At 29.4% G+C, this 14,971-nt stretch overlaps 1 protein-coding gene across 1 annotated transcript in view; it reads right to left on the bottom strand.

The window, feature by feature from the left end:
• LOC111688418 (myb-like protein D) overlaps positions 1 to 14,971 on the bottom strand; it is a 226,368-nt gene that overhangs the window by 46,572 nt on the left and 164,825 nt on the right. Inside the window, exons 11-12 of the mRNA XM_046946506.1 lie at positions 1,025 to 1,083; positions 859 to 961 (exon numbers count right to left, since the gene is read on the bottom strand). Of these exons, the coding sequence (XP_046802462.1) occupies positions 859 to 961; positions 1,025 to 1,083 (162 nt within the window). The remainder of the gene's footprint in view (positions 1 to 858; positions 962 to 1,024; positions 1,084 to 14,971) is intronic.

Here is a 14,971-nt window from a genome sequence, read left to right on the forward strand (position 1 = left end):
ATACAATACAATACAATACAATACAATACAATACAATACAATACAATACAATACAATACAATACAATACAATACAATACAATACAATACAATACAATACAATACAATAGTTTTTTCTTTGTTTTAATTTTTTATACAAATGTGTTGATTTAAAATATATGAATATTGAATTTTTTTAATGAACAAAGCTGAATAAAAATTTTATTGTACTAAAAAATAAAAAAAAATTGACTTTTACAGTTCTCTGGTAAGTGTGTCAACGAAGCGTCAACAAAATTTTCTAGCATATACGCAAGATTTAGAATGTCAGCGGTACTAGTAACTGGTTTAAACTATTGATGTGACACAATAATAAAGTAAGATGGAAACAGCTGTTTTATAAAAATACATCCCTGATCTATGACATGCTTGTTTTTCGAATCATTTCAAAAAATTAAGAGAACCACGCGACTATCAAATTTTCATAAGAGATTTTTACCAATGTGTGACGGTTTTACTTCTTATTGTATTTAGACGATCCCATCGGATCTATTCTTTGACATATCTTATTACTTGTGGTATGGTGTAAACTAGCTTTTAGATTAACATGTATGTTTATTAATAAGGTAAATGGCTAAGATGATGGTAACTAATGATAGCGAGCAAATATTCTTAAATATAGCCTTTGTATTGTAAGAGACCACAAGTTTAGCTGAAAATTTGCTTTTGAATTTTTGTATAAGAAAACAATTTCTGTTTTAGTTGCATTCGAATACTTTTTTTTCCAATTATCTTGAAAATAATAATTGTTCAAACCAATTGTAGTTGTAAATAAAGGCTATACGCTTTCTTGATATTTTAGAAATTCCCAATTACTTACCCAAGTCGTCATCACCTGTTGAATTTTGAATAAACTGGTTTTGTTGAGTCTGTACAGATCCGATTTGTTGGTTTGGATGCTGTTGAAGTGTTTGATGACAGAGCTAATGAAATACATATAAATTGATAAGTATAATACTACCATAATTTGTTCAGGTGATATTTACCATTTGATCTATTTTACCGAAGAGTTTTTGTTTTTGTTGTTGTTGAGATGTCAAAATACCTACAAAATATTAAAATATTATGGTCTTAAAAAAGATTATTAAACATTTTATATGAATATAGACGATAACTTAAAACATGCGTATTCATTTTATATAAAGAAGCACTTGGAATTTTTTTATTTTGTATATAGCATAGGATGCTCTATGGATGTTAGGTCTACTGGCAACTGAACCACTGGATTAGGCTGCAGTTCTTGGTAATTTTACAAATAGTAACGGAATTAGATTCCGCTCAGCTTTCTATGATTCTATGCCTTCGAGAGTTTCAAACCGCATTGGCCCAATGTGCGACGACGAATAACTGTACCTAGGTGCCCGTTGACCATAACAATCGAGTTAACTTAACATAAGTTTTAAATTTTGATTATGGAAGAACGATAGGTTGCTTCCTATATAATTTAAGTCTCAAGTTGACCGGACATTACGTAACAGGATCATTTAACATATTAAGGAACATACAATGAATCAACTAAGTAATTTGACTAACATTTATTCTTATTCCATAAAGCTAAAACTAAGTACCATCCTATCCACTCTAAGTATAGGGATATCACCGTATACCACTATAGAACTATTACATACTAAAATCTTGATTTTCTATCTCATATTTTGAATGATTTATTTTATGAATAAAATACAGTAGGCGTATTTGGATCTGGATAGTTATTCTTCATTTTGGTTCTAAATATACAAAAGTATATGTATTATTTAAAAAACATTTCTTTTATGGACCTTAGGTGATGACAACCATCTCTATTTGTAAATATCTAAATTAAGTATTTTTCTTGTACGACACAACAGTGCACTTTATATTACATCTCTGTTTCACACAATGTGGATATAATTTTTGAAGATTACAAAACAATAAATTCTAAATTCGCAATTATAAAATATATACACACGATGTTGTAGTACTTCTATGGATCTAAATTACTAACTTAGAAGTGCTGAATAGGCTATGAATACGGCCTTAAGCAGATCTCAATTGAAAATCTGTCACAAAAACACAATTTTTGGTAACACATTCGTCTGATGTAAATATACTTTTTTGTATATGTTTACTTCATATGGGAGATGGCTAGCCAACTACTGCATATTCGTCAATTTTACCAAACGATAATTTGGATTTTATGAAATATTATAATATCTAATAGTTTGCCAAGTATACATTTTTTGTTTTTAAAATTATCTTTGTGCAAAGCATAACGATTTACAGCTATAATAATACAGATAGCTCACCTCCTAATTCCAGTGTCTGCCAATTTATTGCACAAATATTCACATATGTGTAAATTTGTTTCGTATAAAATTTAAGTAATCTAACTCTAATAATTTCTCATACATGTAATTTCCCCTGGATGTTATAATTGTTCGTGCAAAATTTTAGGATTCGAACTTTGATAGTCTCACAGGTTTATGAATTTTTGTATTTAATGCAACGAAATATTTCCCAGAAAGGTTCACATTGATGTTAAAATTTTTCGTGCAAACTTTGAAGATTCTAGCTCTAATATTTTCCCATATAAACGAATTGTTGCGTTTAATCAAAGAATATTTATTTAAATACGCACCTCGACGTGCGGCTTGGTATGATTTACATTAATCTTTATGTATCACAAAATTAATTTTTTGAAATTTATTTATTTGAAAATTATTCTTGGATAAGACGTCGATTTTTTTCTTTATTCGATTATCTATAGCAGCCGAATCCAAATTGAATTGTCAGTTGCCTAAATAAAATTACAGATGGCAACTGGCAACCGACAGCTGTAAATTTCAGTTGCCAAATTGGCAACTAACTATTTGCTCATAATGTTAAAATTGTTAGGGTTTTCATTAATATAAAAACATGCATGCACAATTTTGCAAAATTTGAACACCACTAGACGTGGCTTCATTAAACCATTAAAATGGTTTGTCTTCATATATTTTATTTAAGAAAAAACTCTAAAATTAAAAAAAAAATATATAAAGGGACTATTTTTTAACCGGTTCAGCTCACGAACGGCCATCGATAGAATATAAATATTTTGATTTGTATTTAAGAACTATTTTTTGTGAGTCGGTCTAATGTATGTATCGCCCCAATTTGAAATTTTGAATAAACAGATGCTGTGCTAATAAGTCGGAATTCTAAGATAACTGATTTTATAAGAATTAAATAAGTATTATTTATGCATGAATATTAATCAAAATTTATTTATTAGTATACATCTAATTGACATAGTTAAGTAACATAGCTAAGGAAAATGAAGACAAAATAATTCCAAAACAACTGATTATCCGCGAAAATAATATTGGAAATTGTATTTCCTTTAGTTGCAATAGCATCTAAAATCATACACGAACAATAATTACGACACATTTAAAGATTTGATACCCATGACATTGACTTCCACTATATCACTTCTGAAAACGAGTTTTTATTTTATCTTGTTATATTCTTCATTCATATATTCGCCAGTTTGTCTGCCAATGTGGATGATTACCTTTACACAGGTAAATATCGCTATAGTTATGGATGCAATGCTAACATACGCTAAATGGTCTAAAATCTTTTAACCCATATTTCGAAAGAAATCTTCAAATCTGTGCCTAAAATGGGAAAAACTTTTCATTAAACAAACTGTTTTCCAAAAAGTCCTATATGGAGTTTTTTGAACAGAGTTAAAGCTCGTTGAAAATTAAAAATACGTATTATGTCAGTAAACGAATCCGCGAGAGGACATAATTTTCTAAAGCGTCGTCATATATCTAAAAAACAACTAAATTGAAGTGTTATTCTTAAAACTTTGTTAAAATCCACATAGTAATAACATTTAAAACAGGGACAGGGATATATTCTGGTTCCTTATCGAATCAAGACGATCTAGGCATGTCCGTCCGTCTGTCTGTTGAAAAGACGATTGAATCCGAATGGAAAGACCTAAAAGGTTTAGGTTTGTTTGGTATTGAAAAAGGGCAATTGGTCTATGTTATCGCATAGGGTCCATACAAGAAAAACTTCTTTATCAGTCATAACTGTTTTAAAATAAGAGTTTAACAAAAAAAATCATAAATAAGTTTCATATAAAGCTCTTTTCCAAATTTTATGAATATCGGTTCATAATTGACAATTAGCCAAAGTTTATGATTGAAAATTGGTTGACGAGGTGGAAGATGAACAGTATTATTTACACGTTGATTTATATTGTATTCATATTTCCCAACTATAATATGATTTGGTCAAAATGACAGGTCAACAACACGTCAAAAATATTAAATGGAATAGTTATTTTAAAAGACGTGGCCTCCGGTAGGTTAGTGGTTAGAATTCTAGAAGTAACAATGTGAAATTATATTTTGAAAACTGTCAACATGTTTATGTTGACATTTTAAATTTTTTTGCTATTTTCTATAATTTGTGAAAGTTTGAAAGAGTGAATTTAACGTGTCTAAGGTAGGTTAAAAATTCTATAAAATATAATAAAATAATTATATCATAACAGAAATTTTTTTACGCATCCTTTCATTGTTCTTCAAAGATAAAAGCTCTATTCAATAACTAAAAGCGTTCATTATACAAACTCCTCTTCACAAAATGACTTGAAGGTCAAAATTCACTTATAAACACTAATAACGCCATTAAATTCTACTTAAATAATTTTGAATTCCTCTAAGGATAAGACAATATTTACAACTACTTCCCTATGAACCCTCTTGTAAGAAATCCATTTTCTTGTCAATAATAAATTAAAATATTCCGTGTTTGTAGCTCCATTTATATATTTTTTTAATTAATGAATAAATTTAGCTTTTTCAAGAAATTTCACAAAAATTTAAAATCAAGCAGCTGTTCACAAATAATTGTTGCTCGAAAAGTGTTTAAACACTTTTTACTATTTTTTAGAATTTAAGAAAATAATTTTGTAAATTTTGATTTTACTCTCTCGTTGAAAGTGTTTATTCAACAAATAATTGGATAATGTTTTTTTTTGCGTTTTTACAATATTTGCTTCATATTATAAAGAAAATTATAATTTAACATAATAGTGTTGGAGGAGACCATATTTTCACCGACTGTTTAATTACTTTTTTGTTTTTTCGTTCGTACTTTCCAATACTTTAATGTTGTTGCTGTTAATACTGCGGATGTATGCGTGTGTTATTGTTAGTGCAATTTTTGTCATTCTTCTTTCTGTCGTGTAACCTACATGTATGTTATTTATTTTAATATAAGTAAGCATAATGTGTGTGCCAACAATAGTTGAATATTTTTGTTTTTGGATAACGGTCCACTTGATATTTATAATTCTTTGTTGTCCATAAACATTATTTTTTAGTTTAAAGTCAGTAGCAATTGAACCTGCACATACGTACGGCAAATCTCTCGCGCATTATTAAAATATTTATTTTTGTAATAAGTATTTTGTTTTATTGCGACATTTTTGGCGACCGAGACAGGACAGGGTACTTAAGTTTTAAATAAAACTCATTTTATTTAATTGGATTTTGAGGATTTCCTGCCCCGTATAGCCACATCTTTGTAGATTTTGTGTAGACCAGTTCCACGAATATTGCCTTTTCGGTGCAGCAGAAACAATTTGTGGTACTGTTGCAATTCTTTCGAAAAATTTTCTGTAATTTCAAAACCAAATAAATTTATTTCATTTCACATTTTGCGTAGAACAAATTCAATTCCTTTATTTTGTAATTACAATAATTTGTGGCCCAAATAAATAATTAAATTTATTTGTTAAACAAAATTTTGTATAAGAAAACAAGTTAATTTTTGTGTTTTAATATTTTTTGTGGTTCAAGAAATACTTAGTACGAATAAAGGATACAAGATTTGTAATATGTATTATTATTATTATAATTGTTATTATTATTATTATTATTATTATTATTTTTTTTTGAAGATTTCCTTTATAACATTGTGTTATAAATTTTTGAAAGTTTATATAAAAAATGGCCAACAAGGACAAAGATATGCCAGAATTAAATGATTCTGGAAGTCCAGAATTGGCATCTTTGAAACAACAAAGGGCTACAATGAAATGAAACATTACTTGTTTATAAAAGAAAATCGATAAAGATCGAGATACTGCTGATACAACAATTTTGCAATGTCGGATCGAAATTTTAGAGTCCTACTTCAAACAAAATTCCCATATTCAAGGGCAAATTGAACAAATAAGTCCTTCCAATGTCACTTGGAGTGACTTGAAAGAAAGGAGCCAAAGCAAAATTTTTGTCCATCTTAAACAAAACTCGAAGTTTGACTTCAATGGAACAAAGTTTCTTCAACACTTCGATCGGACTTTCCAATCAAACTCGTTTGCCCTCGTTAAAATTGCCTCTCTTCGATGGAAAGTACGCAGGTTATAAACGATTTATCACTAATTTTAATAATATGGTTCATGATAATTCGTCGATTACGCCAGTAGATAAATTTAATTATCTGTTAAATTGTCTTTCTGGTCCAGCCCTATCACTTGTGGAACATTTCCAAGTGACTGATGAGAATTACCCGAGGGCCCTTGATAGGTTGAGGTAGCGGTACGAACACATTACAACACTTTTCAACATGCCTGAAATGTCCAAAAGTGACAGTGTTTCATTACGTTATATCATAGATACCGTTTCTGCAATCCGTGGTTCACCATTATCGCTTGGATCGGAATTAGACATTATGAATGGTATTATAATTCATATTGTTTAATCGAAGCTGGATGATAGTTCTAAATGGAATTACGATGAAAAACTAGATTTTAGATCTTTGCCCTCATGTGACACCTGTTATGACATCTTGTGTCACCGATGTCAATTTGTGGAAAGTCATGGAAAGAAAAGTGAACAAAAAGGTAGTTCTAGTGGCACAATGAAAAAATCAAAATTTTCTCGTAATGCCAATACTTTTCTTAGTTCGAATTCAAACACAACTTCTTCGTATTGTAACAGCTCTGGCCATCACCCCGCCATTTAATTTCGTAAAACGTAATGGGCACTGCATAAACAGCCTTCGAAAGGAGGAGACCATATTTTTTGTCATCGATTGGGTCATTGTTTGATCTCATAGTGGATATACGTGTTTTAAATCGCTCTCGCGAGAAAATAACATTGTAAACATTAATTCTTAATTAAAATATAAAAAAGATAAGTACAGCGAATGGACGCTAATTAAATATAACTTATATATATATATATATATATAATATATATATATATATATATATATATATATATATATATATATATATATATATATATATATATATATATATATATATATATATATATATTATATATATATATATATATATATATATATATATATTATATATATATATATATATATATATATATATATATATATATATATATATATATATATATATATATATATATATATATATATTTAATATTAAATATACATTAAAATCTAATAAATTGTCGTTCTCGTTAATGCAATTATTAACAATAACAAATTGTAGCAAAACAAAAAGTATAAAAAACAAAACAAAAAAAAAAACAAAAATAACAACAAAACCTTAAATAAAGTGTAGTGTTTGTGTTATTGTGCATGAGTTTCTCTAACTCTCCAATAAGTGAAAGGAGGCTCAGTAGCAATGGAAAAAAATGCATACTTTGTTATGAGCTCTCCATACAACAACAATAATTATGATCCAAAAAATCATACAAATTATTTAAGTGTAAAAACACCAACAAATGAGAGATCTTCTCTTTCAAGTGCGCCAAAACAAAACAATTGTGTAGATAACAGCGCAAAAGAAAAAATAAATAAACAAACAACGAATTCAAAAACAACAACAAACGAGAGATCTCCTCTCTCAAGTGCGCCAAACAAGAAAATTGTGTGGAAGATAACGCAGAAAAAAATAGAAAAACAAACAACTGATACAATGGTTGATGATAATAGTAATGCTAATGTGAACAATATCACAAATAGTATCAATAACAATATTAAAACTATAAAAACCATTAATGATAAGGAAGATCACTCAAGCCCAATGTCAAAAAATACTGGTGCCATACCAAAAAACAAGCCAAATACATTAAGCTCGCATAAAACGGAAAAGATCCAAACTGGAATGGACCGTTATGTCACTTATACAAAACGTAAGTCCAGCCCTAGGACTTCAAAATTGGAACCAAATCCGAATCCGAAAATTCGGTAAGTCAAAATTGTTTTGCACTCCTTGACAACCAGGAAAGTGAAAAAGCACCATCCATGCCTCTAAAAGACCACAAGCCACCTCCCCTCTATTTGCGCGAACCTACCCAACTTGTAGGCAAAGAAAATTTCCACGTAGTCTCCCTACGCAAAGGAAACATTCAGGAAACAAAAATACAGACTTATTCAGAAAAGTATTTTAGAACAATAGTTGATAGTTTTGATTCTGAGAAAAGAAATTATTACACATATCAACTAAAAAGTGCAAAGGGTTTAGCAGTAGTTATCAAAGGTGTAGATTGTTCTGTACCAAATGATGACATTAAAAAGGCGCTAAAGACTGACTTCAGAATTGAAGAAAAAGGGTGATACTCATCCCATATATAGTTTAAGATATCTTCTTAATCGCAAAATAACTGTAGAGGAACCCATTAAACGCAGAGGTCCTCCTCAATGCCTAAATTGCCAAGAGATCGGTCACACCAGAACTTTCTGCAAATTACCATCTGTTTGTGTGAGATGCGGAGACATCCATAAAAACCAAGATTGTCCCCACCCAAAAACAGATAACAATAAAAGAAAATGCAGTAACTCTGGTCAAAATCACACTGCTAACTATCGCGGATGTCCAGTATATATACACATGCAACAATTAAATATGGCCAGAAGACCTTTATATGTTCAATATAAAGCTTCTAACTTTCCAAGTCTTCCTAATACTTCTAGTGCTCAATATAGAAGTATCACAAATAAAAGCAATCAGAATAAATCGTATGCCCATACGACAAAAGAGAGTTTCGTTACCTAAAGTAATGCAAAACAAACTTCTAGTGCCCAATATAGAAGTCTTACAAATAAAAATAATGAAAATCTGCAAACAAATAATGAAAATAATACCACCCTCTTTTAATGCACTTGCTACAATTAATACAGAATTAAAGCATGCTCATGCAGATCTGCTAAATAAGAAATGAATTCCCTAAGAATTTGTTTTTGGAATGCTAACGGCCTTAGCCAACACAAGAATGAAGTTGAACAATTCCTTACAAGATGCTGTCAAAGTTTCTACACCCCCAGTCACCTTGGGATACTACAAAAATTCGAAATGTCCTAGGAACATTGAGTCTCTAATTAAAGAAAGGAGAACACTCAGGCGTCAATGGCAACAATTTCCAAACCTTAAGGTTAAACTTAATCAGTGCCAAAGAAGACTTCACATCGCCTTAAAAAATAATAAGAAATCTAATCTGAGAAATTATCTCAAAAACTTAGACCCTACTAAGAAAACAGAATGCCCTATTGCATATGAGTCACCCATACGCCTCCAAAATGGTTAATGGGCAAAAAATACGTCAGAAAAACTTGAAGCATTCGCCAATCACTTGGAGAATGTGTTTACTGAAAATGATACAGTTTCTTCTAACATTATAAATAATGTGGTTCCACGCCGTGAAGACGACAATCAAAGGTCTAAAGGCAGGAAAATCACCTGGTATAGATAAAATTACTACCACGATGATAAGTAACCTGCCCAATTCAGCACTGAGAATTATTTTGTTCATCTTTAACTCGATGCTACGTATTGGATATTTTTCTACCTCATGGGAAGTATCCGAAATTGTTATGATACCAAAACGGGAAAAGATGTCAGTTTAATTGGGTGCATTTTTTTATTTGGAATTTATGAGGTCTTTTTTCGTTGGGAGTACTTTTATTTTCTTAATTCGACGTTATTTTATTGAGAGTTATTCGTTTCGCCTATTTTTTTAGCTAGTTTATTTCGTTTATTTTTTATAGTTAATTGTTAGAAAAAAAAACAACAAATACCTTTTTCATTAACATTTTTATTAATCTTAAGAAATGCTCTAAAAATATACAAATAGACGACATAATTTAAAAAAATGGGCTTTATTTCATCCCATATATTTGTTTGGGATTCATATGAATGGTTAAGTTTCACATACAGGAGTGCCGCAGGCGAAAAATGATTAAATTGTGGCGATTTTTATTACAAAAACGAGTTGAATCCGAATCTGTCTTTTAGATTTTCTTTATCACATATTTGTCAATATTTTTAAATATTTTTCTGTATAAGAAAAAAATTACGACAATTTTGATATACCACAATTTTAAGCACACTTAGATTACAATAAAAATTCCGCTATCGAAATAAGTCAAAATAGAAGAGTCAATATTCGTTCTACAAATTATTCGAACAACAACTAACAATAATTTTTCTATTCGTTTAGTCGAGGAAATTTTAAAAATTATTCGATTATTCGAACGAATAAAAGATTTTATTCGAATTTAAAAAAAAATATAATAAAACTTGCCAAACACCTCCAAAATCTTAAGATATGGATGAAAAACGGGATTGCGAACATTAATGTACTTCTAAGTAAGTAACTTAGTTCAATCTCGACCTATTTTAAATTTCTCAGTAGATTTAAAAGTGAGGCTTTTATAACGATACTGGCTATACCCTGTGTGCTTTGCTACCCTAAAAGCAATGTAAATTAAAAACAATATACCAAATGTTCATATTGATTTCAAAGTTTTCGTGCAAAATTTGAGGATTTTTGTCATAATAGTTTCCCATACGTACGATTCTTTCAATTTTATTATTACTAGAGTATTCAAACGATTAATCGTCGATCGGTTAATCGATTAGTTTTTGACGATTAATCGTTCGAATAAATGAAAATTGTCAAATTTCAAATAACGAATAAACCGAATAATTTATATCAATTAACCGATTAAGAAAAACTCACTATTTAGCAGTAAAATTACTATATATTTTCTACATAATTGAATATTTTTATTATAAATTTTTCTCTTTTCTTAATAATTTTTCTATAATAAAGAAAATTTATTTGATGATTTTTGAAAAGAAATCATGGAAATAATTATATAGCCATTATTTCTACAACCAGTTTTTTGGGAACATTGTTGTGTTCTTAAGTATTTCCAATAAGTTCTTCAGCAACAGTTATAGTTAAACTAGTGTTTAAGGGAACGTAAGAATTCTAGAACTCGTTGAAAATCTTAAAAACAGTAATGTCTTTATATAGAAAAGCATTTCACATAAACAGGAATGGTTTATAATATTTGAGAAGAACTAAACATAGAATTAAAGTGAAAGAAGTGAAAATCATAATTTTGTTTAAAAACCGTGCAAAAGTTATTTTCAAACATGAAAAAATCTATGCGTACAGTAAACTGTGGACCATTAGTATTAACTCTGTGTACTCAGTTTTATAATCGGCTCTTTAAAGGACTTTAAAGTTTAAAAGACAACCGATTTCAAAAAATGAATTCCAAATTTATATTAAAATGTTAGCATTAATATTAATTTCAAATGAAGGTGAGTTCCTCTGCTTCAAATAATATAATTTATTTCAAATCATCAAGATCATCAAGAAAGAATTGGAAATCTTAAAGAAAATTTGTCACAAAAATGTAGTTAAAAGTTTTTTTTTTTTGTCGAAAATGAAACCTTTTTATATTTAATTTCTTTTTCGTTTTTTTTTCTAAGTGAGACATGTAAATAATATATGTAGATAGAATGTACAGATTACCAGCTTCTATTTGACACCAATATTAGCATTATAAAATGCATATAAATATTTTAAATATTTGTTTGTAGTCCTTTAAACTTTGAAATCCTTTTATAAGAACCTAAAAATCGGAGTACGCAGAATTGCTATATGTGTAATCTATTTTCACATGCTTATCAAGTTTTCCATATTTGAAAGCTTTTTTTCAAAATTGTTACAGGGTGTAATATGAAAATTATTATTTAAAAAGCAATAGTTTCCTTTTGTTCGAATAACCGATTAATTTTTAATTATCCGATTATTAACCGGCTAACGTAAAACCTCAAATAATTATTTGTCGAATAAACCGAATAAGACATAAACCCGAATAATTGAATACTCTAATTATTACCCAAAATATTTATATGGATGTTAAATTTCTTCGTGCAAAATTTTAAAATTCTAACAAAAATAGATTCCTAGATAGGGAATTTTTGTATTCAATTTATATGGGAGGTGCCACGCCCTACTGATAGTCCGCCCCTTTTTTCCTTAAATATTCACATTGACACTAAAGTGGTTCCGACAAAATTTAAGGACTCTAGCTGTTATACATTCTCAGATATAAGGCCCACTAAAGTCATTCCGTCCATTTTCTCAACAACTATTCTTATGGACTTAGGTATTAGTGCAAAATTTTAAGATTTTAACTACAATAGTTTCCCAGGTAAATGAATTTTAGTATGTAATTCCTATGGGGGCGCCACGCCCTTTATTGCTAGTCCACCAGTTTTTTTTCCGAAATATTCGTGTCGATACTAAAGTGGTTCAGAAAATTGAGGACTCTTCCTCAGATATACTAATATAAGATCTGTTTATATGGAAGGTGCCACGCCCACTGTAGTTAGGCTGTTCATTTTGTCAGCATGTATTCATATGGATGTCAAAGTTGTCCATACAAATTTGCAGTTTCTAAAATATGCGATTTTTAATACTGATTTTGTATGTGGGCGTTGCACCTCGCCCACTTGACATTTTGGAATAAAAGGTAGCCTATAGTTCCTTCCAGGCATACAGGAAGACACGGAAAATCGGTCTAGCCGTTTAGCAGTCTATAAACTTCAAACAAACCCAGAAACAAATGGGTTTTGTGAAATATGTGAGCATTTCATCAGCTACGTAACATGTTTTTAATTCCGCCATCAAAAAGTATTGTATTTGTAATTCCGTATGTAACACATCGAAATATTGGGTCCTTATTAGATTCTAAAACGATCTAGCCGTCCATCATCTGTTGAAAACACGATAGGAGGAGCTAGGGATTTGAAATTTTGAACAAATTTCATTTTATAAAGATCTAATCAGAAAATGACTTAAACGAACATGACTCGCTTAAAAATACCAGTATAGCAACTAAATTTTACATTAACAGGTTTTAATGCAAGGAATACACGATGCGACTTTATAACCACCTTTGTTTTAATCCAAGTTACGTATATTGCACACAACTAATACAACTTTATTTTGTAAAACTAATTTTTTAATGTAGGTGGTAACGAGTGCGTATAGTTGCAATTTAATTGTAGTTTTTTATATATAAGTAAAAATGTTAATAGTTTTAAAAAGTAAAAGCATTTCAGCTTAATTTTTAATTCATTATTGTTTTTATACCCTTCACCTTCGTGAGAAGGATATATATAAGTTTGTCATTCCGTTTGTAATTTCTATAATATCATTTTCCGACCCCATAAAGTATATATTTTGGATCCTTATAGGTAGCGGAGTTGATTAAGCTATGTCCTTCTGTCTGTCCGTCTGTGTGTTTGTTGAAATCAGTTCTTAGAGGACCCCAGATATCGGCGAGATCCGAATCTTCAATAATTCTGTTAGACATGCTTTCGAGAAGATCGCCATTTAAAATCAGCAAAATCGGTCCATAAATACCGGAGATATGAGCGAAAATCTGAGACAACCTCTGAAAATTTCATAAAAAATTTAGATTTGTTATTCATGCTCAGACAAAAACTGTAAATTACAACAACAAAACACATAATCATCATACGGTAAATTTTTTATTGCAATGTTTATAAATAGAAATAAAATAGAATAAAACTTGCAAAAATATCAAAAAAATTTGATCTTTCGTACATCCAACTCCTAACTTTTTAGAGCAATCTTACACACTTTGCAATTTCGTAACTAAGCATCTCACATTGTATCAAAGGTTGTATCGTGTATCTGTTTTACTTATTGCAAGCATTTAAAAATCCATAGAATAACTTCTAAACATGAAAGCATTCCACTTTTAACATTGCAATATATACTTTCTTATAAATTGCAAAAATATCATTTGATTTAGTATTTGTTTTACAAAAATTAATGTAATATTCGATTATTCGACAGAAATTGTTCGAATTATTATTTATTATTAAATGGAAATTTTTTATTCGTTCGAAGAAAAATAAATATTTCCTCGATTAATCAAATAATTTTTATTCCAATGACAACCCTATGAAATAGCGATAACCGATAAAATACTAATACCTTAATAACAGTAATATCTTCACAGTTTTGAAACAGCTGACTATCTTAAAACAAACACTACACGACGCAATAATTCGCCCACAAAGACAATTCTGAATTTAAATTGTTTCTAAAATTTTGCGCTTGACTTTAAATTAATGTTTTCCTTGAATGTGGAATAACCTAATTGAACGGTAAATCGATCCCAAATAATCCATTTATATTGTTTGGTTACTCCCTTTAAATACTTTTTTTCTACCACACGATTTTCTTTGCCTACCACCCTTAGATTTTCTTCATTATTGAAGACCTGTATAAGTTTATTCACTAAGGAGCACAGAATCTATTTTTCAAATTGGACACATACCGTTAAATTCCTGAGGTTCGGGTAAAACCTCGGTTTTTCGGACCTTTAAGAATTTTTTAGTTCGTAACATATGTTTATGTTTCTCACCGGATATAGAAAGCCTAGTGGCTCAAAGTGTTAATTTAGCTTTTTTCAATCAGACTATATACGATAAATTCCAGTAATTTTTGGTAAATATCGCAGACAAATTAATATTATTTCGGCATGGTACACTGAGAATTATCAAAAATTACAAAAAATTAACCTTTGAAACTGTGCAGTTAATGGTTAAGAATGGGTTAGGA

The sequence above is a fragment of the Lucilia cuprina genome, chromosome 2 (assembly GCF_022045245.1).
Source record: "Lucilia cuprina isolate Lc7/37 chromosome 2, ASM2204524v1, whole genome shotgun sequence".
In the NCBI taxonomy this organism is placed as follows: Eukaryota; Metazoa; Arthropoda; class Insecta; order Diptera; family Calliphoridae; genus Lucilia; species Lucilia cuprina.